Genomic DNA, 26376 nt, shown 5'->3' on the forward strand with positions numbered 1-26376 from the left:
ATTACTTGTCACCTATATACACTATGTACAAAATATGGACTTCAAATCAAACTAGTTTATTATAATAGTTTATTTTTCAACGCTAATGGCTTACCTTTTTACTAGTAGTCCTGATTTTAAATCCTAACAGTACTATTTTAATTGGGACTATTTTGTTGAGTAAATTACCATCCATATCTATTAGATGTTAATGCCGACAATATAATATATGATTAATCCTTATAAGATATAATTTATATGACATACATGAGCTTTTATCATATGCTACTTGCCTATTCATCACTATCATATTATAAATCCAACATGTTATTGTAAGAATGGAATGAACTCAAGGCAAGTCTTAAAAGAAGAGAAGAGAAAGAAGAGAAGTCTGAAGAGAAAAATAACCTCTACCTACCAATTTTTTTTCTCTCCAAGTAGAAACAAAGATAGAGAATGGAGGAGAAAAGAAAACATAAATCAATTTTATAATTTAATATTCTAAATATGCATATATTCTATTATATTATTTACTTAATTTTTTGGGTAAATTTTCTAAAAGGGAATCAAACACAAGTCATGAGATACTATTAACAACTCATGATCTTTTTATATTTTAACATTTCAAATATGCTCCTATTCTATTATATCATTTACTTACTTGATCCTTTAGGATTGTCATACTGAGAAATGTAAGAAATTCTTACAACAAATAATGTTTAATATTTAAAATATTAAATAACATCTATTTATATAACTTTAATTTATTAATATTATGGATATTAAATCAAACAAAATAAATTTATTTTTATTTAAATAAGACAGAGAGAAAGTTATTTTCTGTCATTTTCTCACTCATCTCTATCCAAAGAGTATTAAATAATGGCGATAAGAAATTTTCTAAGAATAAAAGAAGAAAGTACATTAAAATTTCCTTGTATACATGAACGAAAAGAACCAGCGCAGACCATCCCGCATAAAATAATTATGCGGAGCGTCCGCACCAGAATCGAACCCCAATAACTTCCCCAGCACACTACACCAGGGGTATTTCGCAGCTCCAGCAATGGCATCGCAGATTCACAGTTTCTATTTATTCTCGCCTCCATCGTTATCCGTCTTTCTTACTTTATTATCCGACTCGCTTTATTCCCATTCCCCAATGCCACCCACCAACCCGTTCCCAAATAGTCCTTTTTCCCCAGTGTTCGCGAATAGCCATCGTATAAATATCCAACCTCCCCGACTATTCAGTCTATTCTCCATCACTCCCTTGCGCTCTCTCTATCTCTCTCTCGGTTTTCCCGACTATTCGCCCGATCGCCGATAAGAATAATAAACTGGGATAAGATTATCCGGGAAGAGAATAGCGCAGTTTTCGGAGGGCCGCTCCTTCCTTTCGCTTCCAGGTCGCCTCCCTTTCTTCCCCCCCGGTAGATATATCTATCTATCTATATATTCGTGGGTTTATCCGAGACATCCGCGATCCAGAGCGGCCGCTATTCTTAGTGTGGGTTTTTGTTTGGCTTCCATCGGGTGGACTCCTCTCGTCTTCCAAGCTAACGAGTTCCGATCGATCATCGCTGCCGTTTTTAGTAAAATTCCTGGCCCCAATTAGGGGCGGTGTTTGTGTGGTTTTCTTCCGATTGGAATCGAAGCGTCTTTTGCTTGATTAGTATTTTTGTTCTAATTCTTAGTATATTTTGTTTCGCGTTAGAAGAGTTTGACTTGATTTCTATTAGTTAAAGAGAATTATGAGGTACGATCTTTAATTTGTTTTAGAAAAAAATTCCGCTGAATTGCTGTTCGGTCTGGTTCTTATTTTAATTTTTAAGACGATGGGGCTTCATCCGGTCAAAGGTCTGGTTAGAAAAATAGGCTTTAGACCGCATTTTTGATGTTATCTTGAATGCATGATGTGAATTTCAATCCGAGGAATAGTGCCTATCGACTTTTTTTCTTAATAGGTTGAATATTTCCTCTTGGGTTGTTTTATTTTATTTTATTTTTATCATCATCTAATCGATTCAAGTTATTCAAATTGTGGATGATGAATCTTACGATATTGCGGGTCTAGAAGTTGCTCGAATCTTGATTTGGTATGATGCCATGCCACTTTTGGAGTTTCCTGTTCTTATCGGGATTTCCTTATTATTAGTGGTTGATAGTTGCCAAAATGCTAAGAGATTCTGGAATTATGGTGTGTTTCTCATGTTACAATTTTTTCGCAGTCACGGTTGATGAGATCGTGTTGATAGAAAATTTCTTCATGATCCTCATATGTTACAAGATCATAAATTTGTCCTGTCGTGCAAAATCATCTTTTATAAAACAACTTTACCGGAAAAAGAAAAAGTGATGGACAATAATTCTTCTGTTCTTAACCATTATGAATTAGCAAAATGCAATTACATTACCATTTTAGGACACATTCCCATGCTGCCAGAATCAAAACTCTTAATATCGCAACTAGCGCATAAGCTATAACTTGCCTTGTGGAATGGGAAAATTAGTACTTGCAACAGTAAGAGTTTGTCAAGATGATGCTTCAGTACTTCTATAGTTTTACTTTTGGTATTTACTTTTAGAATTCCTAGAAAATCTCAAGTTATCCAATGAAGAAATATGCCCATGATGAAGGACAGTTAACTGTGGAGAAAATGAGGGATCTAAATGCAGCATTTTGAATAATCAGTTCCTTTTGGCACTTCGCTTCCTTGGAGTGAAGCAGGATGTCACACTTTGCTCTTTAGTGCTGATACTGCATAGAGATAAATAGAATAGCGTCCTGTTAATGTTAACTATTATAGCAACATCTTTAACATCCCTTTTCCCTCATCAATTTGTAAACATACTAATTGGCTTATTCTTAACAGGCTGTACATAAGATGCCGTGTGACCATGGAAGGACCGGTAGCAATGTTGAGATGGTTGCAGATAGGAGAAAGCGCTTAATGCTTAAAAGATCATTATATCAGAACAATAAACAATTCTTATCAAAGGTAATAGTTTTATATTTACTAGCCTCTTCTTTTCTTGCGTATTGGTGAATAATGGCCTTTCTGTTCTCCTTTTGCAAAAGTTACTAACTTTGTATGTATTTTTTTTTTAATCAGGGTAATCAAATACGTGAAATTGGCTCAAGGAATTCTGAACAGAGGTACTTCTGTTATAGGTTATTAGTTGCATTTTTCCTTAGACCTTTTCATTTTTTTTTTGGACAAAAGGCTATTGCCATGTTTCATTGAAACAATTACCATAATCACCATACTGGCGATTATAAAGCAACCAATGTACCAATCAAAACAAAGACATTCACAGCAACCCCAACTAAACCAAAAACACTTACTACCTACAGAATATTATCATATTAGGGGTTAAATCTATATCGGACACAAACAACTAGTAGCAGTTTAGAACTTAAGGTCTCGTTTGTTTTGAGTTAAGAGACCCTCAATGAATTGGTTCAGGGACTTCTAAACTGGTTCAGTAACTAATTTTTTTTTATTTATCATTTTCATATCTAATTAAGTTTACTCTCTAAAAAATCAAGACTAAGAAATGAGATAAACTAATCGAGTTCGGGGTTTAGCCTCGAACCAAACAAGGCCTAACATCTTTTCCTCGGACCATTAAATTGGTCTAGATGAGCAATTGTACTGCTTCTTATTCCATGCAGAAAATAGCCTATTATATATATGTGTTCCTTTCAGCTAATGCAATGCAACTGTGCTAAAGCTTTTTTCTTTGAGTAAATCAGATAGCATCTGCATATTGTCAGATTATTATGATTCTTTCTGCATGTAGCCCATTAGTGCAGGAGCCCATGTCTATGTTATTTTCCCTGCATGCATTTATTATTTCCTTCTTTAGGGAACCAGTCCATCAAAGATACCTACTTGTATGTCAGGTGTGTTATTTTCACATTCTTTGCCCTTGATCCTGATGCACGCTGGAAAGTGGTTCCCTTTTTACCACCACTGCAGGGGGCTAATGCAAGAAACTGTCTGACATCAGGAGGGGACATGGATGGTCTCGAGTCATTATCTCCACAATCAACTATCATTTTTCATTTTGATCTGCCTGATGAACAGAAAGCTACTCTATCCCAAAATACAGAGCCCGCCAAAATGTTTTTGAACTGCTGTTCTTTTGGAGGCGGGATAGGGCAATCTCAAGAAAGTAAAAACTGGACCAAACCTGTTAAGAGCTCCTCAAGTACGTCCATTTCTAGTTTCTTGGTAACAGACAATTCTTCAGCAGTTTGTGATAATTCGACTGCAGTTGGTTCAGATTTCCTAGTTAACAGTGTCCCCAAGGCAGGCAAGACTGTGAAACGGAGCCCAAGAAAGAAAGGGAAGAAGAAAGGGAAACAATACAGGAGAACTGCATTCAGAAAAGATTCTGCTGGACTAGAGACTCAATGTGAAGAGAGCACTGATGGTACTTCTACTTTTGAGATCTCTGACAGCAGTCATTTGACGTGTTCACCTGAGCATGCTATTAATAAATTCTCCGAGGAGGAATCTTCTCCTAGACCTTTAGTAAAAGATAGTTCTGTAGAAAAAGCTGATTGCCAAAATATTGGTGAACAAACTGATTCAAATATATTCTTCTCATGCACATCTTACAGTGATGAGATGGATGAGTCTGAACCAACTACTTCATCTCAGGGTGAACAATCCAGCTGTAACAATGCCCATTACTTGGATAATGCACTGCCTGCTATTCAAGCTCCAGAAATGGTTCTATCCACAGTCATTGACAATCTTGGAAACAACCGTTCAAGACGAAAAGATAGTCATGACAATTTGTCCAGCATCTCCTTAGATAATTGTAATGTAGATGATTGGAAAAGTGTCATCAGTGGAAGCTGTAGTGATGATACTGAGACACAGTTACTTGTCAGGAGTGATTCTGGAGATAATCCTTTAGAATGTGGGATGGTCACAGACTCGAAGAATTATCATACTCCAACCGTTAATATACATGATAGTCACACTGATGAGTCAAGTGACTGCTTTGTGGGCAGTACTCATTTGTCAAAGGATGTGTCCAACACCTATGATGGTCCTGAAAGAGCACAATGCAGCAATGAGGCTTGTAGCAGCAATGACTTCCATCCTGTTATTTCTGGAAAGAGAGGTAGACGAAATAGAAGAACATCAGGTAGTGGGAGTTCAAATGGATCAAATAGATTTAGTAGTGGAAGTATACATGGTCATACTGAAAAAGATAATGGCCATTCGTATTGGCAAAAGGTTCAAAAGGATGACGTTGAGGAGTGCATTCATAAGTCAAGGAATGTCAATGTTACATCTCCTCAGGATGATAATGCACTAAAAGAATCCAAAGCAAGAGTGAGATCCAATCCATCAGTAAGGTTGAAACAAAGTCAGAGTGGAAAAACATGCAAAATTTCCTCTTCAGATGAAGTGGTTAATTCAAGGAATGCAGCAAATAGTAAATTTGATTCATATGAAATTCCACCCAAATCCATTACTAGATGCCAAATAAATGATGTCAAAACGAAATCAAGTTCAGCTTCTAAGCAGGCTGCTCATCAGTCCAGAAAGGGATCTTATACTGCTAAAAACAACACAGCAAGAGCTTCCAAGAATCATGTTCTGCAAAAAGAAGCTTTGCAAATTTTGCCACCTGTGAGTCATACTAGATACCCCAGCAATGAATTGTTGTCACCTAGTTCTCAAAATTTTTTGTTCAAACCAACTAACAATGCTGACAATAATCAATCAGAGGTAAAGCACAAAGCACAAAATGACAGTCAGAAGACAGCAGATGATTTTTATGGTGTGGGATATGATTTAAGTACACATTCAGCATGCTATGAGCCAGGCAGATTGACAGCTGAACAGGATTCTTATGGTCATACAGATGTCAGAACAAAGTCTGCTTGCAGTAATTCTGAGGATGCAAATTATGGGCAGGGAGATATTTTCCTTACAGAAATTGAAGATAACCAATGCATGAAGTTGGAAACGAAAGCTCTTACAGAATGTAGTAGATTGGACTCTAGTGCTGGACCTAAAATGAAGAGATGGATCCCTGTAGGAAAGAAAGATTCATTAGTTTCTGATATGGGTCATTTTGATAGCTTGCAGTCTTCGATAGATCATTCTTTTCATGATAACCTTATTCCAAATAATGAGGAGTTGGAAGGTTTGGGATCGAACACTCCATATGTTTTTCCTTCTACTGGTAGTGGGTTGCTAATCTCAGGCCTTAGTTCTGAATTTGTACATATGTCACTTCCTGCAGATGCGGAATCAGACATTAATGTGAAAACACAAACTTTTCCAGCTAAACTGTTTGGTAGTGTGCCTGCTGTGTCCGAGAGCAGGACTGCTACTGTGAAAGATTATGACTCTATTGGATCTGAGACTGATTTAAATAAGATAACAGAAGCTGTTAATGATGCTTACAAAGTGCAAATCGAAGTAGAATGTATTAAGCTAGTCACTGGCTGTTGGATTGCTGACTTTGAGAGATTTCTTTATTCTGCATCTCCAGTTATTGGTCATTCTCTTTGCACTAAAAGTTGCAACATCTGCTTACCAGATGAACTAATTGGCGACTCACTATGTTCGCATCAGATTCCTAATATCTCCCTTAAGAGCATCTGGCAGTGGTATGAAGAACCTGGTTGCTACGGTTTGGAAGTAAAGGCACAGGATTACAGTAATCAGAAAAGGATGCAGAATAGGCGTTCTGAGTTCACTTCATATTTTGTACCTTATCTATCGGCAGTCCAATTATTTGGGCAATCCAAAAGTACAAGCTGTAACATCATCAATGGAGAGGTGGGGGTGGACAAGGCATCAAATTCTTCTCCTTTGCCTTCTCTTCCTATCTTGTCAATCCTACTGCCCAAGCCTTTCAAACAGAAAGATGCAAACTTGTTAGAACTCTCTTCCTCTGTAAGGGATGATAAATTGGTCAGAAGAGGTGATGGCGAACTCATTTTTGAGTATTTTGAAACTGAGCAACCTCCTTGGCGACGTCCACTATATGAAAAGTTAGTCCTTCTATTTATTTGTTGTTTTGGTTTCTTTGTTTTCTTTTGTTTTCTTGATATTTGTGAGCCTCTTTGGAGAACTTTGTTTTATGGTATTCTCTCCCAAGGATAATTTTTCTTTGCTTCTGGTTACCCTTCAGGAGACAGAATAGATACTCGACTACTTTTCTTTATGTGAGTTGCCCAGTATAATCTTTTCAAGTTATTAAGGTTGACAACATTCACCTAGCATACATGTTTAGCTAAAGTGGTCTGAAGGTGAACAAATAGTATTCGAAGTACATTTCACTTGGCATTTTTTAAGTGTGAACCGCTAGTGGTTCCTGGATGAGAGGTCTCCAGTTTATGTGTGCATCCAGTAAGTACAATATTATGTTCAAACCATTTTAGTGGTAAATAGAACAACTAGGAAGGAAAAGCTCAGCGTGAAAAGAATATACGGGATTCATTTCTGTACTATTTTCTTGCATTGTGCTCTTAAAACATGCTTAATGTTTTATAATTCCATTACATTTAGCCAAATGATTCTTAGATAACATTATTAGTTTCTACACCCTTTGAAAACCTTCTGTTAGCTATCTTACTGTCTGGTATGTTACAAGAATGCTGTAAAAACCTGTAAGGGATAACCAGTTAATTGATAATTTAATGGTTTATGAAAAGCGTCTTGCTTGACAAAGATAAGTAGGGGCCCTGTATGCTTTTCATTTGTTGCTTAAACATCTTTTTGTTCTGGTTGCCTGGCAGTTTTCTAGTAACGGATAATGCATGGAGTTCTCTTTTACTTAAACTTCTATCTGGGGACTAGTAGCACAATTTTCTTGATAAGATTACTTCTGATAACTTTTGCCTTATCATAATGTTTCTGTTATCTATCATAGGATAAAACAGCTGGTTAGCTGTGTGAAATCGTCTAACAGCCAAATATTTGGAGACCCGAACAACTTGGAAGCCAAGAACTTGCATGATCTTCATCCTGCTTCCTGGTTTGTTTGTATTCTATGAGTATTTGCTTTATTATCACCCCACACCTTTACACTTTTTATCTCCAAATTTTTGCTAGATGATTTTAGTTTGGTCATATGTAATGTATCATTTCTGCTTAATTCCAGGTTTTCTGTTGCATGGTATCCTATTTGTCGTATACCTGATGGCAATTTTCGTGCTGCATTTTTGACCTATCATTCTCTTGGCAATTTGGTTCATCGAGGTGGCTCGTCGGATATGGCTGGTGGGCTGGCTCCTATAGTTTCACCAGTTATAGGTCTACAGAGTTACAATGACAAGGTACTAGGATTTGCAGTTTTGTCAGAATGAATTCAACATAGCTTATTTTTTTGGACCATATAGTCATCACCTTTGTGCTTATATGAACAAACACAAGAATAATATGTCGCAACTGGTTAGTTCGGTCACTTTCTGCACTGGAGTTATGACTATATGTTGTAACCAGCTGCCAGCAGCATTCACATAGGTAGGTGTGTCTTTCTGTCTTCCAGTGTCAATCATCATGGACTTCATGCTTTGCTAAATTTACGGCAAAGAAAATTATTGCTAGATTGGAAACCAGCAAGGTGCAGTTAAGATTCCCATCTTTTCTCTTCCCAATTTTCTTGCATTGGTACATAATTTTTCTCACATAGAATAGACTATATTTTGTCTTCCAAGCTTTTTATTTCGAGTGAGGTTTCTTGGTAAAGTAATCTATATTTTGTCGTAATATCTTCTTGACAAATTGTTTTCTAGTACTAATTCCCAGATATGATCCTTTTTACAGGGAGAGTGGTGGTTTCACTTGAAGGACTCGTATTTTAAGTCAGTTCCATCAGAAGACACCCCATATTGCAATCCCTCTAAAATTCTTAAAGAGAGGTTGAGGACACTTCAGCGAACTGCATCGGTGATGTCTAGGGCTGTAATCTCCAAAGGCAATCAGAGGTCTGTGAACCAGCATGGAGATTATGAGTTCTTCCTTTCTCGAAGTCGCTAGAGGGTCTATTTCTGCACTTCAAATTTCCAGCAGGTGTTAGTTTTGGTAGCAACTCTAGAGTGAGAATAGACTAACCCAAGTTCCTAAGTTTTACCCTATTGAGAAAAAGAATTTAACCTGCATCAGGAAGTTTAAGTTCTTGACTTGCTTTCTTTGTTTGTATATTATCTGTACATGGATTATCTTCGTACATATCCGTCTTAATCTCTAATAACTGATGTGCAGGCTATTTGCATAGTTTATTGAGTAATTGTAAACCTCTACTTCTTGTTTTTGCTCCGCGTTCACTGACACAGGATAAGGATGATCACCCTCTTGGTATAAGCATTGCATTCATATATATTCTTAGTTGCAAAATAGTATTGAAGTTTCTCTTAGCCGTTCAAGTTCTAGGTGTCACCATGATCTCTGCGGTGAAGAAATAGGAACCAGGAGAGGAAGTTAGAGTAGAACTTAACTCATCATTCGATTTTTGATTGTAATACCTTGACCTAGTCGACGATCCCAGCTGAATAGACCTTTTCACCTTGTTTGAACCCCAAATCTGTGGAATTCGTTTCGTTTGGAATCATTTGGTTTGCGGGATTTTAATTAATTTGGGGTGAATTTGGATGGATTTCAATGAATGTAATAAAACTTTGAGGTCAGATTTGAGCTATTTGTACTAAATTTTTTTTAAAATTTTTGGTAATAATAAAATTAGGCTCTTAAAAGTTGAGGGGTTATTGGAGTTAATCTTACGACCCTTATCATAAAACACTAACTTTATAAGATTTACTTAACTTGAAATGAACAGCTGAACAGTTCAGCATTTATTTATTCAAACTTATGGCAGTAGCAACTTAGCAATCGAGCTTGCCAAAACAGGCTCTCCTACAGTAATAATTCCAATGGATACAACATAATGACAAATAATTTTTTAATGAGACTCATTTTGGTCAAAGACTCAATCAATAGCAGCTGAATGCTTAGATGTTACGCTTGGGCAATAATAACAATTACTTAAATTTGTTTTAAAGTAAAAAATCGTGTTAATTTTAAAGGAAATAAAGGTAAATTTATGGATTAATCACTACAGTTACTAAAAGCTCAGAGAATGAAAACCTGCACAACTCCCCTCTCTATGAGATAATCCTTATACACCTGAGAATCCTTTGCCTACCCGCATTAGTCAGCAATTTATAGTATAATTAGTTTCTCCATAAGCATGTGAGATTTTATATATTTTTGATTTTTATTAATGATTTTACTGATACATGGTACATTTGTTAGAGTACTATTTTTATAAATAATTTCTACGCTCAAAAGTTATACGGCAAATTACAATTGATTCCCTTGCTCGATTTTAAGTCTACCTCTTTGTATTTTAAATTTAAGTATTTAATCTTTAATATAGTCTAAATGTAACGGTTAGAAAATTACTACTAAAATAAAGCAAATTAAAGCCCCAGGTCGGTCGTTGACATATGTGATGCCCACCAACCATTAAAATTCGTGCATTCCTGATACTATATAAACATTCTATTAGATCATCCTACATATTCTTCTTATCCCCTTCTTTAATCCTCTCGACGTGCATGGCTCTAAATTTAACGACTACGAACGTGCCCGCCATCTTCCTCGTCTCTCTACACCTCATCGATCCCAGCTCTTATAAAAGACATCGGCCAAGCTTAGTTTCAGCATCGGATTCGGAGAAGCAAGTAAAGGTAGAGCCATGGCGAGGTCAACCAAGTCAGCCACCTTAGCAGCCGCACTGCTTCTCGTGCTCATCGGCTCGGCCATCGAGGCCGGCGCGTTCGACTACAAGGACGCCTTGGAGAAGAGTCTTCTGTTCTTTGAGGCCCAGAGATCCGGGAAGCTTCCCGACGATCAGCGCGTCAAATGGCGCGGCGATTCCGCTCTCACCGATGGTTTCGAGCAAAGGGTAAGGGTCTTTATCTTTCATGTACACCCTTCTTAAATCTATTATTTATGTATTTACCCCTCAAAAGTTACTAAGGGTATTCATATATATCTTTTTGTGTACCAAATTACTAAGGTTTAAATGTATACAAGTTAAAAGAGTAATCTGAAGGATATCAGCGGCATTAAAAATCTTCTCCTGCAGGTGAACTTGGTAGGAGGCTACTACGACGCCGGTGATCATGTCAAGTTCGGATTGCCGATGGCCTTCGCCGTGACGATGCTCTCATGGAGCGTAATCGAATTCGAGACGGAGCTTTCCACTTCCAACCAGCTCAAGTACACCTTGGACGCAATCCGCTGGGGAACTGACTACTTCATCAGAGCTCACAGAGAACCTAATGTCCTCTGGGTGCAGGTAATTATATAATCGAATTCATCAATGTTTTTTTCAATACTTTTCTTCTCCTATCTATCACCTCTTAGTTTGATACTTCTCATGGTCTTTGTTAAAAGGTTGGAGATGGGGATAGTGATCACCTATGCTGGGAGAGGGCAGAAGACATGACAACGCCGAGGACCGCCTTCAAGATTAGCCCCGACCAACCCGGCTCGGATGTCGCCGGAGAGACAGCTGCTGCTCTTGCTGCAGCTTCGAGAGCTTTTGGGCCTTATGATTCTTTCTACTCCAAGTTGCTCCTCTTGCACGCAAAACAGGTTAAGATTTTCATAACCTTAAGTTATACTAATAGTTGTAGATGTTGTTAGAACGGATTAAACTTTTAAGAGTAATCGGTGAGCTAACAGTAGCATTCACATATTGATATATGCATGCAAAGAGACTAAATTTAATGTTTGTTATAGTTGTTCACCTTCGCTGACACATTCCGGGGTCGGTACGACGAATCGCTGCATTGTGTTAAGAAGTTCTACCCTTCTGCAAGTGGCTATAATGTAAGAGAACTCAGACTGAGATTTCTTCGTCTTTTATAGCTTGATTTGTTGCACTTTTGTGATGAAATTTTTGTTTGTAGGATGAGTTGTTATGGGCTGCTGCTTGGTTGTTTCAAGCAACCAATGACCAGTACTACTTGAACTATGTAACTGAGAATGCTGCGTCCTTTGGTGGAACTGGGTGGGCTGTCACAGAGTTCTCCTGGGACAACAAATATGCAGGCTTGCAAGTCCTCCTCACAAAGGTAGTACATGTGAATTGCATAAATTAGTCCTTGAGTTTGTATTCCCTTTGCAACTTGATGACAGTTCTGAATTGGCACTGCTTGCCTTCAGGTACTTCTTCAGGGCGGAAGCGAATCCTACTCCGCGATTCTCAAGCAGTATCAGGCGAAAGCCGAGTTCTTCCTCTGCGCATGTCTTCAGAAGAACAGTGGCAACAACGTCAAGATGACTCCAGGTTACCAAATCTATGTCAAGCTTGCCTTTCTGTTTCCAAAACTTAAATTTGAAAGTTGATACTAATGCATGGTCGATCACAGGGGGTCTTTTGTATTTTGATGATTGGAACAACATGCAGTATGTGACCTCTGCTGCATTCCTTATGTCTGTCTACTCTGATTATTTAGCCCCATTAAATGGTCAGCTCAATTGCCCAGATGGCCAAGTTCAACCTTCAGATATCCTAAAATTCGCACAATCTCAGGTGTGCTACTTCAACAATTCAAAGTCCTCTGAATTCACATTGCATGAATGCTATTTACTTACTGGTTGTCTTTATAATTCTGAAAAAAAATAAATCAGGCTGACTACATTCTTGGCAACAATCCTAAGTCCATGAGCTACTTGGTTGGTTATGGAGGCAGCTTTCCTACTCGTGTACACCACAGAGGTGCTTCAATTCCATCCATTTCTAGCCTCCCTTCCAAGGTCGGATGCATCGAAGGATTCGAGAAGTGGTACGACAGTCCGAACGCCGACCCGAACGTCATCCTTGGAGCCCTCGTCGGAGGCCCAGACGCAAACGATGTGTTCGTCGACGACCGCCGGAACTATCAGCACACCGAGCCGACTCTGGTTGGGAATGCTCCTCTTGTGGGACTTTTCGCAAGATTGGGCTGCCTTGCAGAAGGTTCAGGTGAAGGATTTTTTCTGCATAACAGTCGGCGTTTTGTGTTCTAATTCAATCTTGTAATTGCTCAATAGAGTGTTAAAATTCTCTGCAGGCAATTCTCCTCCTCCCTCTTATCAGTCAACAAAATCTTCACCACCAAGTGGTGAGTGATGTCAAACTTGATCAAAGTCGTCTTTGATATATATATATATATATATATATATATGTCTATATAGTTATGCAACTGTTCTTTTCTGAAATACTTTTCAGATGAAGCTGTTGAATTCATCCACTCGATAAGCGACACGTGGAAGGCCAACGGCACGGAGTACTACCGCCACGTGGTGACCGGCAAGAACATCTGCGGCAAGCCAATTACATACCTTAAATTGAAAATTAAAGAGCTCTCAGGACCTCTATGGGGCCTTACTGCAGTAGAGAAGTATATGTATGTGTTCCCTCCATGGCTCAAAGTCTTGAATCCAGGCTCGCAGTTCACCTTTGTCTATATCCAGGGTGGACCTCAAGCTAAGGTTTCAGTTGTTACCTACCACTGAGTCAGTGAGCAACGGTGGAGATTGGATGTTTAAATATTGGAGATTTATTTCCTTCTCTTTTTTGATTTGTTATGAGAGCTTCCATATCAAGAGAGATTCTGTTTCACTTGGTATATTGGAACATATTTCCCTTGTATTCTGTAAGAAATATGATTTGGTTAAGTATCATCTTTTGAGTCTTTTTGAGTTTTGAGTTCTTGTGTGTTTGACTGTAATTTTATGAGTTAAATTTCTTCTTAAAGAAGAACTCATGGGTTAAAAGAGACTTTCTGTATATTATACAGACATTTTAAATTTGCACTCTATTTTATGTATTTATTTCAGTTTACATTATATTTTTTTTTTCTTTCTTTTTAGTTAAACCGTAAAATCACCTTGGTTGGGAATTAGGATGGCTTTTAAAAATCCAGTGATGACAATGGTACAGAGTATATCTCTCGGTGTTTATAGAAAATATAAGGGTTAAATTAAAAATAGTTAATTAATAATTGAGTATGTAGCCATGTAGTAGAATTATAAAGAGCAAATTATTATTTACTCTTTGAACATTTAAGAGAAAATTGTAACCGTATAAATTCGCAAAAAATAATTAAGTTTTTTTTTACAGTTCAATTAATAATTGATTAACAGTTACAATTTGGTAAGTGACAAAATATTTACATTATGATTTCTTTCCTTCAAAAACAAATCATCAAATCAATTATACATATATATATATATATATATATATATACTCCCATTGCAGCCACCCAGGTACTCCAGCAAAACCTAAACAGCCACGCTACTTCAGCCCCTCGAGTACGTGTCCAAATTAGCATCGTTAAGCCGGGGCAAGAACTTCATACAAATGGGCGGTTGCACCTTCCCCAACGCCAGCAGCGACGACGGTAGCGACCAGATGCCGTCCCCGCATATCATCCCCGACGCCACCGCCGGCGCGTAAAGGTCGGCTTGCCGCTTGTTCACCTTCTCCCACGCAAACAACACCAAGCTCCCCACGCACATATCGATGGCGAAGTAGGAGCCCGAGTAGAAGGGCACCGCCAAGCCCATTGCGCTCGGCACGTAGTTCTGAATCTGCCAGTCCTTGTACTTCGCTACCTCTCTCAGCGCACAGATGCTGAAGGCGGAGAGGAAGAAGACGAGGCAGAAGCTGAGGCAGTGCTTCGGGAGAGATGCGAAGCCTTCGACTCCTAGTAGCGCAATCCCTCGGTAGACCTGAAATATGGTATGCATTGTTAGTTAAATTATTTCAACTGTTAGTTAACGTTAAATATTTATAACGGGTGGATTTAACCTTGGCGTAGGGAGCGGGATACTCGGAATCGGCATCTCCGACGGGATACGCCTTGTAGAAGATCCAGAACACGACGGGGCTGATCACGCAACCCATGGCGGTGCCGATGATCTGGCTGACGAACATGGACCTCGGGGAGGCTAGGGTGAGGTACCCCGTCTTGAAGTCCTGCATAAGGTCCGACGCCGTCGACACGATGCCCATGGTGACCCCGCACGCGGCGAGTCCGGCGACGACGCCGCCACTGCCGATGCCGGCCCATGCGCCGAAGATGAAGATGGCGAGCTTGGCGTAGCTGCTGGCCAGGGACCAGTCGGTGAGGCCGCAGCCGTAGGAGTTGCAGAAGGCGAGGATAGGGGCGATGAGGTAGGCCACGACGATGTGGTAGAACCTGAGCTGGGGGAAGAAGAAGGGGACGACGATGATGGAGATGACGGCGAGAAGGATGTAACCGATGAAGGCTATCGAGTTCGGGATCTGATCCTTGAGGAAGACATTGGTGCGGCGGCGGTCGTCGAAGCTGATGGCGGGGTGGTCGGGAAAGCATTGTTCGGAGGAGAACGGCACGACAGTTTCACGCTGGCGACGCTTGTTGTACATGTCATAGGTGCTTCGGAAGAGGACTTCCAGGAAGTGGAAGAGGCCGTCGCCGAGGATCATCGATATGGATATGAACACCTGTTTCACATAAAAAATTATTATTAACAGATACATCTATTAGGACACAAACCGATGATCTCTTACTCTTATCTCACTAACTACCATCAAAACTTAATGGTAGCCTTATTTTTAGTGTTTTATTCTGAAAACAGTGAAGAATTAATGGGCAGGTTACCTTGTATCCTGTGAGGCCATGCAAGCTGCTGTCAGAGAGAGCAGCATCATACCAAACTCCTTTCTTGCTATTGATGTAAGGCCAGAGGATCCCCCAAGAGATGAGAGAACCAAGTAGCAGAGAAATGTTTATCATGTAAGGGCAGATCATTCCCATACCCACATATGTTGCTGAGAAATCGAAATAAAATCTGCAGGATATATTTTGGGTGGAAATCAATCAAAGATAATTTAGCAGAATGGATCTTTATTATTATATAAATTTCAAAAGTTACTTATATGGTGATGCATTGGTGCTCAAGCCCTTACTTGTTCTCATATGCATTGAGGCCAAAAGTGGGGAAGGCAGTGAACCCACAGTCCTTTCCTGCAGTGTAGAACCATTGGAAGAAAGACCATAGAAAGCTAGCAGTAAAGGATTTGAAAAGAAGAGAGACCTGTTGTCTAGAATTAACCACAGATAAAGAAAAGAAAAAAGGAAATTGTAGTTAAAAATCACAACTCTAAAATACTATTCAAAATTAACTACAAGAACAAAGTAAAAAGTCTTCTTGCTTTGCAAGGATGGCTCCCTGAGGAGTATGGAAGCTGTTGATCAGGTGAGCTGTAGCCGTCCCACTTGGATACGTTAACTTGTACCCAATGATCATGATCTAAGAAACAAAATAATCAGAATTGTTTCAGAATTCAGCAATCTAGCAGCCGGCAGGCTAAAATATAACAAAATGCACACAGATTTCACACGGTTCGACAAATTGGCTGTGTCCAGAAGAACCACGATACAATGTGCAAAATTGTGTTTCTACTTCTAAAACCCTACTCAGATGCATTGCAAAACTCTTGCAGAAAAATAGGCTCTTGGGTTCCCTAAACAGAATATTACTCATGATATTAAAACATATATAACCAAAAAGATACGGCGAAGACTAGGCCCATAGGAATTGGTATTTTGTAATTCTGGAACAGAGCAATGATACATAAAGTGAATTGATGATGTAAGTTTACCTTCCTCAAAGGCACAACAGAGCACAAGCCAAGAAAGCTGACTAGGAAAAGGAAAGCAATCATCCAACCTAGAGATGGCTCTTTGACATTAACTACATCATTGGCTTGGTCAAAATCAATGGCTACTTTCTTGCTCATCCCAAGTAGATAACTCCCAAAGCCACCTGATCATATAAGAATTCTGAGAAAAATTGAACTAAATATTTTCTTTTACAAGAAAAAGGTAAACTTAAATTTTGTTTACATGATATTATTAACTCCCTGACAACTATAAAAGTTTAAGTTTTAGAGCAATTGATGATTTGCCATGGTATCAGAATAGATATCCTCACTTCAAATTTTGCCAGAACCTATTTGCCGTTTAAAAGTACTATATTTTAACCTATCTAAGTCAAGTTCATATCAAAATATCTCTAAGCCCAAAAATGAGTGTTAGATATAAAACATAAAACTAAAATTCTCTAACAACTTAAGTTAAGCTTTAAAAACACATAAGTCGGTGAGTTATCAGATACCTCAATTCTCAATCAATGATATGGAATAAAAAAAATTCAATTTAACATGCAAATTTGAGCAAATTAGGCAACGTATATAAAAATTTAAAATTACCCGTTTGCTATTTAGTTCCGATTCATTAAACCCTACTTTAAATCTATAGCCAACCAAAAAGTATCAAAATTTTACCACTGAAAGCGATGCCGGAGCAGGCGACGACGCAGGTCTGGATGACGGTATTCTCCTGGCGTGTGAAGGGTTGCTTAAGCATCCCGGTCTTCTCCAGAACCTTCGTGTAGGTCTTGACCAAGAAGAAGCCGAGGAGGCCCGCGGAGACGTTGAGGGAGGGGATGATACCGGTGGTGAGATTAAGCTTCATGGCGATGAAGGTCAAGAAGAACCCGAGCGCGAGGCTGACGACGAATGACCGGACGGTGAGCTGCTCTCTCCATTTGGGCACCTCCTTGCTCTCGAAAAGCTGCTCCAAGGATGGCTCGTCGAGGCCCCGCTTCCTCCCCTCTCGTTCACCGGTGCTGTCCATACCCACCACCTCTCCCAACGGAGGCCAAGGAGGCAATGAGGCGATTCCTTTATTCAAATGGAGAGGGATAGAGAGAAAGAGACAGATGGGTCGGTTTACTTCGTTACAAGAGGAGGTTTTATTTAGTAGAGCTATGTTTTTGACGTGGGAGATTCATGTGATAGACGGTGATCCGTGATGCAGGGGTTGACTTGGTCTTCGGTCTTTGTTTTGTTTAATATTAGGGATTATATTTGTTGTTTATTTATTTATTTATGGAGGGTTTATCTCTGAATTTACTGTTGAAATGGGGGAAATTCTATAAAAGGTTCGTTTTGTAACTAATAATTAGTTAACGGAGAAGATGGTCGCCAGTGCCAGCCGAGATGCTATTTTCTCCAGACTCGTATAGAGATTGCCAAATGATGGTATTTCTTTCAAGTAGTAAAAAGAAAAAAAGAAACTAATATTACACCAGTTAAAACAAAGTTACCTCAGACGACAACTTTATTGAATATTAAAATCAACAAACGATGATGTGGCACTCCAACTCAAAAGAGGCACTTATGAACACATACATGCGCACGTGTTGCAATCCTTCACATCCGGCTCTTCATGGCCGGACCCATGTTCTTGGCCAAGTTCCGGAGCACGTACTTTTGTATCTTCCCCGTCGACGTCTTCGGCAATTCCGGCTTGAACACCACCGTCTTCGGCACCATGTAGTGCGGCATCCGCTCGCGGCACCACCCGATCACCTCCGCCTCCGTCGGCGCCTCCGCCACCCCTTCCTTTAAGCTCGCGAACGCGCACGGCGTCTCGCCCCAGTACTCGTCCGGCCGCGCCACCACCGCAGCCTCGTTCACCAACGGGTGCCCGTAGAGCACCGCCTCGACTTCCACGCTGCTGATGTTCTCGCCGCCGCTTATGATCACGTCCTTCGACCGGTCTCTGATCTCCAGGTACCCGTCAGGGTGCATCACTCCCACATCGCCTGTAAATGATTTACACCATATTCTCTATCAGTTTAAGAATTTTATCTAGATATGATACCACAGCGAGCTAAAAAATAGTCTTTTAATTTATTATTATTACCTGTGTAGAACCAGCCGTCGTCCCTGATCGCCGCCTTCGTCCCCTTCTCGTCATTAAGATAACCTAACATGATCGGCGCCCCACGGAGAACGATCTCCCCCATGGTGACACCATCCCTCTTAACTCCCTTCCCCGTTTCGCCGTCGACCACATCGATCTCCGTCATCAGCGGCGTCCGCACCCCCTGCCTCGCCTTAAGCCGGGCGCGCTCCGTCGCCGGCAACCGGTCCCACTCTCCCTTCCACGCGCAAGACGTCGATATTCCGCCGGTCTCCGTCAGCCCATACCCATGACTGACATCAAACCCGATCGCCTCGGTGCGGAAGAGCACCGCCGCAGGCGGCGGGGCGCCGGCGGTGAGAATACTCACCCGTCCCGGGAGAGGCTTCCTCACCGACTCCGGCGCGTTGGCGAGCATGTTGAGCACCACCGGCGCGCCGCACATGTGCGTGACCTTGTGTTGACTGATCGCCTCGAAAACGATGCCGGCGTCGATGCGGCGGAGGCAAACGTTGGTGCCGCCTACGGCGGCGACGCCCCAAGGGAAGCTCCAGCCGTTGGTATGGAACATGGGGAGCGTCCATAGATACACTGGCTTCTTCGGCATTGGCCAGTCGATGAGGGAGTCGACGGTGACGACGAATATGCCACGGTGGCAATGAACGACACCCTTGGGGGCTGACGTGGTGCCCGAGGTGTAGTTTAACACGATGGGGTCCCACTCGCTGATGGGTCGGATCCAGGTGAACGCCGGGTCGCCCGTTTGGAGGAGGTTCTCGTAAGTGAGGGAGGAGGAGGGGAGGGAGAGGTTGGGATTATCTAAAGAGGGGTCTTCGATGGGGATGACTCGGGGATGGGGGTGGGAGGCGGGGAGGAGGCGGAGGGCTTCTCGGAAGAGGGGGAGGAGTTGGACATCGACGAAGACGAGCTTGGAGCCGCCGTGGCGGAGGATGACGGAGACGGTGCGGGCGTCGAGGCGGGTGTTGATGGTGTTGAGGACGGCGCCGCTCATCGGCACGCCGAAGTGCATCTCGTACAGGGCCGGGACGTTCGGGGCCATCACTGACACCTGTATATTTTAACGTATTAGACCGTGGTTTGTTTTGCAAAATAATCACCCCCAAATCTTGATCTGCATATTTACAAATTAGCTCCTCCTCTTTCAGGTGTATTTATTTACATGTCACTATCTCTCATCAGCACTAGGCTACTAGCGTATAATCATTCTTTCAAACATATTCTATTATTCTCTATTATGTTTACTGTTAAAATTTTAAAAATTTTAGTTTTAATAGTAAACTATTTCCGTACTCAAATTCTTTTTATATATTTTAGTTAAAAAGGTCGGAGCGTGTTTAGAAAAAGCGAGAAGTAGAGTTCGAACTGTAAAAACCCCATAATATAGGGGTAGTTTTGCAAAAACAAATAATATCTAAAGTAGCTTTGTGCAATATGTCTAAAATGCAGATGGTCATCGACAAAATTGCGTTATGCATATATTAATTACCACATCGCGGCGGGAAATGCCGAGGGAGACAAGGGCCGATGCGAGGCGAAGGCAACGGCGGTAGGTTTCCGACCAGGTGAAGACGGTGCGGTTGTAGACTACCGAGGGACAGTCACCGTAGACGGCGGCGGTGCGCTCGAGGAAGGCGAGAGGAGTAAGAGGGCTGCTGTTGGCCGGGTTAGCTCCTAGCATATCCATAGTTTTCTCTTCTTCTTCTTCTTCTTCTTCTTCTTCTTCCCCCTCCCCTTTAATTCTCTTTGTTATTTGTGTACTCCTGGAGAAGAAAGAGGAGGATTGCATGGGCTTTATATAAGAGTTAGTACGTCGGACTTTGAACTTAGAAAGATAATCACCGGTAAAAGAGTTGGGAAAATAGTAATTAATCTGAGAACGAAGCTTCTCTCAAACGTGGTTTGCATATTAGTTTATTGCTATCTGTAGACATTTGGTCTCCAATGAGACCGTCGTTATGACGCCGGTGGTCTTCAACTACTATATTTAACTATATATGTAGACATTTTTTTAATCTTTATTGTCGTTGATATCCTATCAATAAATATTATTATTTAATCCATGCATTTTAATTTTAATTTAATTTTAGCTAATGGTGTTAAGATTATTGTGCACCTGTAGTTAATTTAATTTATTAACAGTTGGTTAAAAAAATTAACCTCTAGATTTAAATCTACATAGGATGTAAAAAATAGGTGGTCCTTTAGAATAGAAACTAATTTTGTTTTCTCGTAATTAACCCAAGATAAATTTATAATTGATTAAGAACGATATTTTTCAAGAGAAATCGTGATCCAGGTAGGCTCCTCCTCATCGATAAGGTTGATCAGAGATGTAATTATACTCCATTTTATATACTTTTCAACGCATGCGTTTCGACGTAAGACGACTTGGAAAAGAAACGTTAATTCTAATCGTATTATTAAGAGTTTACGATCAAACTAGCTCTGACTTTCTTTTTGTGTATGGAAATTGATCGATTCTATGCCTAATATTAAAGAGGTCTGTGTTTACTGTACCTATTAATAAAATTAATATTTTATTTTTATATAAAAAATACTAATAAGTTCAACGATTATATTCATAAGTTAATAAAATAAATTTTTTTAGATAAAATATTGATAGATTGTTAATGAGATCAATATTTTATGTATAAGAAGAAAATACTTAACTTGTTAGCATTTGAAACAGATAATGTTTAGCAATATATTCTAATTAATTTAGTTTAAAAAAATCTAATTATTAATTAATCATTAATAATAATAAAAATTGCAGTCACGACCAGACAAGTAAACAACGTAGGAAAGTCTCCAACAACAACCAGTATGCATACTTAGAAAAATAAGAATAAAAATAATGATAATAAATTCCATAGTTTCCGATAAAGAAATATTGGTCATTTTCTCCGATCAGCTGAGTTGGATTCAAAGGCATTTATACTCAAACCGGAAAACATGACAACATCTAGAGCACTGATACGATTGGATAAATAGATTAAATAGAAATTTATAAATTTTAAAAAGCATCTTATATTTTGCATTTATTATCTTTCATACTCTATAGACGATTTATTATTTAATACTTATATATTATTTTGAATAACCAAACAATTAATATTATTTTCTAAATAGGCAATTGCTATATAAATAAGTTAAACCTTTGAATAAATATTTTACGATTAAAGTGACCTAATTTTAAAGTTAAATGAGATGTATTTTACTCGGAAGGAATTTATTTTTATTTTATCAGCTGATGCTAGGTTAAAGTTATAGACGATTAAAATTTATAGTAAAAAAGAGAGAATAAATTACAAATAGCTTATTAGGGACGAGGTGCGAATAATAAAATTACTAATTTATAGGATGTCATTTAAAAATTTTATGAAATATAAATAGTCAAATGAGATCAACAATATATCATCATCAGTCAAAGAAAAGAAAACGAAAACGAAAGAATATCCATTGCTTTAAACGTGGCTATTGAAAGAGTGGAGCATTTTTCTTGCAATTGAGTCCCATTCTTTCGTCGTTGGTGGGCTTTTACCATGACTTATTCAAAAATCTCCAGTAAGAGGTAGTATAGATTTGCAAATAGATCCAAAGACACGAGTCTTTGCAACGAAAAGTAGTACATTTATGACTTGGGAAACTTAAGTTGTCTATCTCTAGTTACTCAGATTTGAGACTTTTCTTGCAAACTTTTAGTCACCTTTCTTGAATGGTCAACATCTCAATCTCAGTCTGGCTGTCTACTATGCTTAAGAGGTAATATTGTAGCACTTGTGCTTTTTGGTGCAATTGAAATGAGGAGTTGTCTAATTAGATAATATGGATAATTACATCTCATAACCTACTAACCATTATTCACACATTTTGAGGCCTTTTTCTTGGACCTTATTGTTTGGAAAAACACTGCAAACTAACTGGTACCAAAAGATAAATATTAGTCGAACTTGTTTTTAATTTAAAAATTAGCATCTTGTCTTCTATTTGTATTTTTTATTATTACACATATATAGTCTATTATTATATTTTTTTTATGAACACTTAGAACTTATGACCTATTATGAATTGAAACATTTTCTATCATTGCATTATAGTGTCGGTTATAATAGTGTCGGGTATAGTGCGGGTGCAATCAAGCCAAGCTTTGACAAGACTTAGTTCGAACTAAATGAGTCAATTACCTAATAATTTTTAGCCTAAATTGAGTCTGTTCAAGCTAAATGAAGTTTAAATCAAGTCTGGAATTAGGCTTTAGGTTCTAATTTTTAACTCCAAACCTTAGGAGCATTTAGATCTTAATCTAAAAGTACATATTAATCACAAGTTATATAATATTAATTATTTAGTTTTGAGTTTTATCGAGCCTGCTTAAGATGAAACTAAGTTTAAAATTAGTTACAAACTTATTCCTGTCTGCATAGTCTAGACATATGCGTCAGAACGTGCGCCAAGGTATTAATTTTGTACATCTAATTGTCTTAATTGCATTATTAATTTTGTAAATATAATTATCTTAATTGCATTATTAATTTTGTACATATAATTGTCTTAATTGCATTATAGTGTAATCAATTGACTGACACACGTCCAACATCACGGTGGGACATACTCTATTTCCATCTTTTTTTGGCCTAATTATGGGGAAAATATAGAGATAAGAGAGCTTGTTTAAATTCAACTATATATATATATATATATATATATATAAATATATACATATATTGCAATTCTAACATTATATTCACTTGTTCACGCACAAAGTTATCAACGGACACCAGTCTGGTGCTCGTTGCTTCCCTTACAAATCTGGCTTGATTGCTAAAGCCATTGCAATTAAGGAAGGATTGAGTAGCATTGCATGTCTGGATTAAAAGTAATTGTTTTGTGTTGGTTATTACCATCATTGAAGATATTAAAAATCTAATTAACAATTTTAAAAATTATAAAATTACTTAAATTTTTAGGTAAGCGAATGGAGCTGCAGATTGACTTAAGTGTAAAATAAGAGCTTAGACTTGGGATGTACTTCGTAACGAGAGTTACCCTTCTGCACTGCAATTCAATTCAGCTCTTAATATAGTCTTTTATTTTAAAAGAAAAACATACACGTGCATAACTTAGCACAGATCGTTCGTACTAAAGTAGTAGTAACAAGGCAAAGCAAAGCAAATATACACATGAACCTCTTTCTCAAAGTCTCTTTTTAAGTCTCAAGGGCATTTCCTTTGTCCTCCTCGTGTAGTAATGGCAGCATAGCAAGGGCACATCTCGTAGTTCCCATACGTGCCAGGTGGCACGCAGCTGCACTTTTTGCAGCAAGACCCACAAGCCCTCTTGCAAAGATTGGGCCTCGACGACAGCTTGCATCTTTCCGCGCAGGACCCTCCGCAATCTGATAATGACACAAACTTAGTTTGCCCTTTTTGCAATTCAACCCCTTAAACTTCCAAAAAATAGGAAAACACGTACAAAACAACCATTTATTTTAGTTATTACTATTATTATTAACACCCTACATTTTTATTTATTATCTATAGAACACACTAAGTTATATTAAATCTAACAACTGCTATTGGGTATTACGGTCATTACGATAATGTATTAATGATAATAATAATAAAAAACTAGGGTGAAGTGATCACGCTTACCCATATTGGCGGATCCTCCATCCATTAACTGCAAGTAATAAACTCCATTAGTTAGATCCTAAGAACAGAAACAAAGATTTTATAGCAAAGTGTTTGGCTAATTACCATTTGGGTATTGAACATCACTCGGCGAGATTCTACGAGGGAAATGGCGAGGAGGAGGAAGAGGAGGAGAGAAGTAAGAAGAACTCGAGAAGAAGAAGCCATGATTCTATCTATAGAGGAAGAAGGTGTGTGCGTTCTCTGTATATATAACGAAGAAGAAGGATCGATACTACTCGTGACTAGCTCGTGAGTAGAGCATTCAAGAAGAGGTAACGTTTTACGTTTTTATATACAACTCAAAAGGATCATGTAGATAAGCTTCATAGCTTTATTTTATATATATACATATATATAATCATCGCCATTGGAATGGGTTACAGCTAAGGACATAGCTGGTGGACTCACGAAGCTTCTTGCTTTGGAGTTGGGGCCTTGGGGGCTAGTAGAATAGTGCACACCTTTTGTATTGGTTGTGATATAAAGTTAGAAGTGGCACTTCTTTGGGTTTATAACTTTAGTCATGTTCAACTTTAGTAATAAATTTTTTTTTTAAATTTTAAAATACTATTCTTTATTCTAGAATAATAAGTAAATACCATAATAATTTTCTTATAAAATATAATTTTTTTAATCAAAATTATATGTAATATTATATACTAACTCAATGACTAATTTATCTTTAAAATCTATCTCATCAACCTATTTTATATCTAAGTATTTCTAATAATTTTATAAAAAATAAAGTATTTTCATCTTTTAATTTACTTTATATCATATTAAATATAATTATTATACCCTCATTTTAGAATATAAGTGAATATAAAAATAATTATTTTTAAAATAAATAACTTATTTTAATAATAATAAAGAAGAATATCTCTTTTATAATTAACCTTATTTCTAGAGTAGACTAAGCCTTATATAAAAATATGGGATGAACTTTATGCTCAACTCTAAACTAACCATTATATGGGGTTATGGGTATAAAACTATAAACTAATCCAACCAAAATCTGGGCCATTGTTAAAAACACTTAGGAATGGGTCTGGGCCCATATGTCATGGGCCAAGTGTATTAATGGACAATGTACTTGCAATAGGGACAAGCAATCAATTGAATAAAATGGCTCTCTTTCTTTTGAAAATGAAAGAGCTCTATACTTCACTCCTTTCAAATATTTCTCATTTCTAAAGTATGAAGATTTTAAACAACTACCTATCCTTCCAAACCTCTCTTGATCTAAGCATGTTGGGAAAACCTTTACCTTATTCATGTGTCTTCCAAAGATTAAAGTATATATTTTTCCTCTCTTGCCTGAGCATTGGGTAGTCTCTCCTCTGCCTGAATTGCAACATTTTTCCTGAACCGATCTCTCACCTGTTCTACCAATGCAATTAAAGCCTTGTTAGCGATAATTCACAGACAGATCTGAAATAATATCTTAAATCCATCCCATAAGCTATGGAAAATATCATTTAATTTAATTAAAAAATACTTTAGCTCTTAACCCGAGACCAATATGAATGCTAGGCTCTAGTAGACGAAATCTTGTTAACTCGGAATGACCTCCGAGTCATATTCAAATTTTTTTAATTTTTTTTTTAATTTTTAAATCTTCTAACTAACATCCTTCCTTGAAAGGCTCACTCTCTTGGGGTTCCAACGTTCCGCACCCCAATTTAACCGGAGTAATCGGACCCTCCAATACCTATTTTATAAGCACCCGGTATTTTTGACCCACATAAGAAGAGCACGAGTGGGACCCGGACGTCAAAGGGTTTCTTAGTACACACGTGGAGGAACTTCAAAAAATTTCTCTCTGTTTCTTTTATGTAGCAATCATTGTTATATTCTCACGTTGAATATAACGCCCCCTGA

At 38.5% G+C, this 26376-nt stretch overlaps 5 protein-coding genes across 8 annotated transcripts; 2 read left to right on the forward strand and 3 right to left on the reverse strand.

Moving 5' to 3' along the window:
- The first annotated feature begins 1236 nt into the window (after positions 1-1236).
- LOC140800980 (uncharacterized) lies at positions 1237-9242 on the forward strand. 4 transcript variants are annotated; one of them, XM_073155944.1, is made up of 7 exons: positions 1237-1388; positions 2856-2981; positions 3096-3139; positions 3853-7015; positions 7897-8001; positions 8128-8302; positions 8793-9242. In XM_073155944.1, the coding sequence occupies exons 4-7, from the start codon at positions 4005-4007 to the stop codon at positions 9003-9005; spliced, it is 3504 nt and encodes a 1167-aa protein (XP_073012045.1). In that variant the 5' UTR covers positions 1237-1388; positions 2856-2981; positions 3096-3139; positions 3853-4004; the 3' UTR covers positions 9006-9242. The 4 variants fall into 4 exon arrangements, with proteins under 4 accessions (XP_073012045.1, XP_073012043.1, XP_073012046.1 ...); XM_073155942.1 differs by having other exon boundaries at positions 3890-7015; XM_073155945.1 differs by lacking the exon at positions 1237-1388 and having other exon boundaries at positions 2897-2981; positions 3966-7015.
- A 1480-nt stretch (positions 9243-10722) lies between these two features.
- Positions 10723-14268, forward strand: LOC140801105 (endoglucanase 13-like). The gene is made up of 8 exons (XM_073156106.1): positions 10723-10932; positions 11116-11328; positions 11427-11627; positions 11775-11864; positions 11945-12109; positions 12201-12324; positions 12407-12570; positions 12669-14268. Exons 1-8 carry the CDS (start codon positions 10723-10725, stop codon positions 13044-13046), a joined length of 1545 nt encoding a protein of 514 aa, XP_073012207.1. The 3' UTR covers positions 13047-14268.
- Positions 14093-17793, reverse strand: LOC140801002 (probable metal-nicotianamine transporter YSL8). The gene is made up of 7 exons (XM_073155981.1): positions 17356-17793; positions 16672-16835; positions 16222-16319; positions 15976-16110; positions 15668-15857; positions 14833-15510; positions 14093-14753 (listed from the first exon to the last, which is right to left on the reverse strand). Exons 1-7 carry the CDS (start codon positions 17705-17707, stop codon positions 14322-14324), a joined length of 2049 nt encoding a protein of 682 aa, XP_073012082.1. The 5' UTR covers positions 17708-17793; the 3' UTR covers positions 14093-14321.
- A 302-nt stretch (positions 17794-18095) lies between these two features.
- On the reverse strand, positions 18096-20559 carry LOC140801003 (2-methylpropanoate--CoA ligase CCL4-like). The gene is made up of 3 exons (XM_073155982.1): positions 20289-20559; positions 18782-19850; positions 18096-18680 (listed from the first exon to the last, which is right to left on the reverse strand). The coding sequence occupies exons 1-3, from the start codon at positions 20484-20486 to the stop codon at positions 18286-18288; spliced, it is 1662 nt and encodes a 553-aa protein (XP_073012083.1). The 5' UTR covers positions 20487-20559; the 3' UTR covers positions 18096-18285.
- Positions 20560-23868: 3309 nt separating this feature from the next.
- Positions 23869-24820, reverse strand: LOC140800848 (gibberellin-regulated protein 11-like). Its single transcript, XM_073155742.1, has 3 exons — positions 24559-24820; positions 24454-24481; positions 23869-24197 (listed from the first exon to the last, which is right to left on the reverse strand). The coding sequence occupies exons 1-3, from the start codon at positions 24658-24660 to the stop codon at positions 24016-24018; spliced, it is 312 nt and encodes a 103-aa protein (XP_073011843.1). The 5' UTR covers positions 24661-24820; the 3' UTR covers positions 23869-24015.
- Between the last annotated feature and the right edge of the window lie 1556 nt (positions 24821-26376).

Source organism: Typha latifolia, chromosome 14 (assembly GCF_019914945.1).
Source record: "Typha latifolia isolate L0001 chromosome 14, TyphaL0001v2, whole genome shotgun sequence".
NCBI classification, from domain to species: Eukaryota; Viridiplantae; Streptophyta; class Magnoliopsida; order Poales; family Typhaceae; genus Typha; species Typha latifolia.

What these genes read in the sequence shown, in the direction of transcription:
- LOC140800848 (XM_073155742.1), bottom strand. Translation starts at nt 24,660, where the DNA reads ATGGCTTCTTCTTCTCGAGTTCTTCTTACTTCTCTCCTCCTCTTCCTC. An exon ending in TGATGTTCAATACCCAAATG is followed by an intron (nt 24,482 to 24,558) that starts GTAATTAGCCAA and finishes TATTACTTGCAG; the next exon opens with TTAATGGATGGAGGATCCGC. An exon ending in TGGAGGATCCGCCAATATGG is followed by an intron (nt 24,198 to 24,453) that starts GTAAGCGTGATC and finishes TGTCATTATCAG; the next exon opens with ATTGCGGAGGGTCCTGCGCG.
- LOC140801002 (XM_073155981.1), bottom strand. Translation starts at nt 17,707, where the DNA reads ATGGACAGCACCGGTGAACGAGAGGGGAGGAAGCGGGGCCTCGACGAG. An exon ending in CTCAATGCATATGAGAACAA is followed by an intron (nt 15,858 to 15,975) that starts GTAAGGGCTTGA and finishes TATATCCTGCAG; the next exon opens with ATTTTATTTCGATTTCTCAG. An exon ending in ATGGCCTCACAGGATACAAG is followed by an intron (nt 15,511 to 15,667) that starts GTAACCTGCCCA and finishes TATGTGAAACAG; the next exon opens with GTGTTCATATCCATATCGAT.
- LOC140800980 (XM_073155942.1), top strand. Translation starts at nt 2,868, where the DNA reads ATGCCGTGTGACCATGGAAGGACCGGTAGCAATGTTGAGATGGTTGCA. An exon ending in CGACGTCCACTATATGAAAA is followed by an intron (nt 7,016 to 7,896) that starts GTTAGTCCTTCT and finishes TATCTATCATAG; the next exon opens with GATAAAACAGCTGGTTAGCT. An exon ending in TACAGAGTTACAATGACAAG is followed by an intron (nt 8,303 to 8,792) that starts GTACTAGGATTT and finishes TCCTTTTTACAG; the next exon opens with GGAGAGTGGTGGTTTCACTT.
- LOC140801105 (XM_073156106.1), top strand. Translation starts at nt 10,723, where the DNA reads ATGGCGAGGTCAACCAAGTCAGCCACCTTAGCAGCCGCACTGCTTCTC. An exon ending in CCGATGGTTTCGAGCAAAGG is followed by an intron (nt 10,933 to 11,115) that starts GTAAGGGTCTTT and finishes CTTCTCCTGCAG; the next exon opens with GTGAACTTGGTAGGAGGCTA. An exon ending in TAAAATTCGCACAATCTCAG is followed by an intron (nt 12,571 to 12,668) that starts GTGTGCTACTTC and finishes AAAATAAATCAG; the next exon opens with GCTGACTACATTCTTGGCAA.
- LOC140801003 (XM_073155982.1), bottom strand. Translation starts at nt 20,486, where the DNA reads ATGGATATGCTAGGAGCTAACCCGGCCAACAGCAGCCCTCTTACTCCT. An exon ending in GCATTTCCCGCCGCGATGTG is followed by an intron (nt 19,851 to 20,288) that starts GTAATTAATATA and finishes TAAAATATACAG; the next exon opens with GTGTCAGTGATGGCCCCGAA. An exon ending in CGACGGCTGGTTCTACACAG is followed by an intron (nt 18,681 to 18,781) that starts GTAATAATAATA and finishes AATCATTTACAG; the next exon opens with GCGATGTGGGAGTGATGCAC.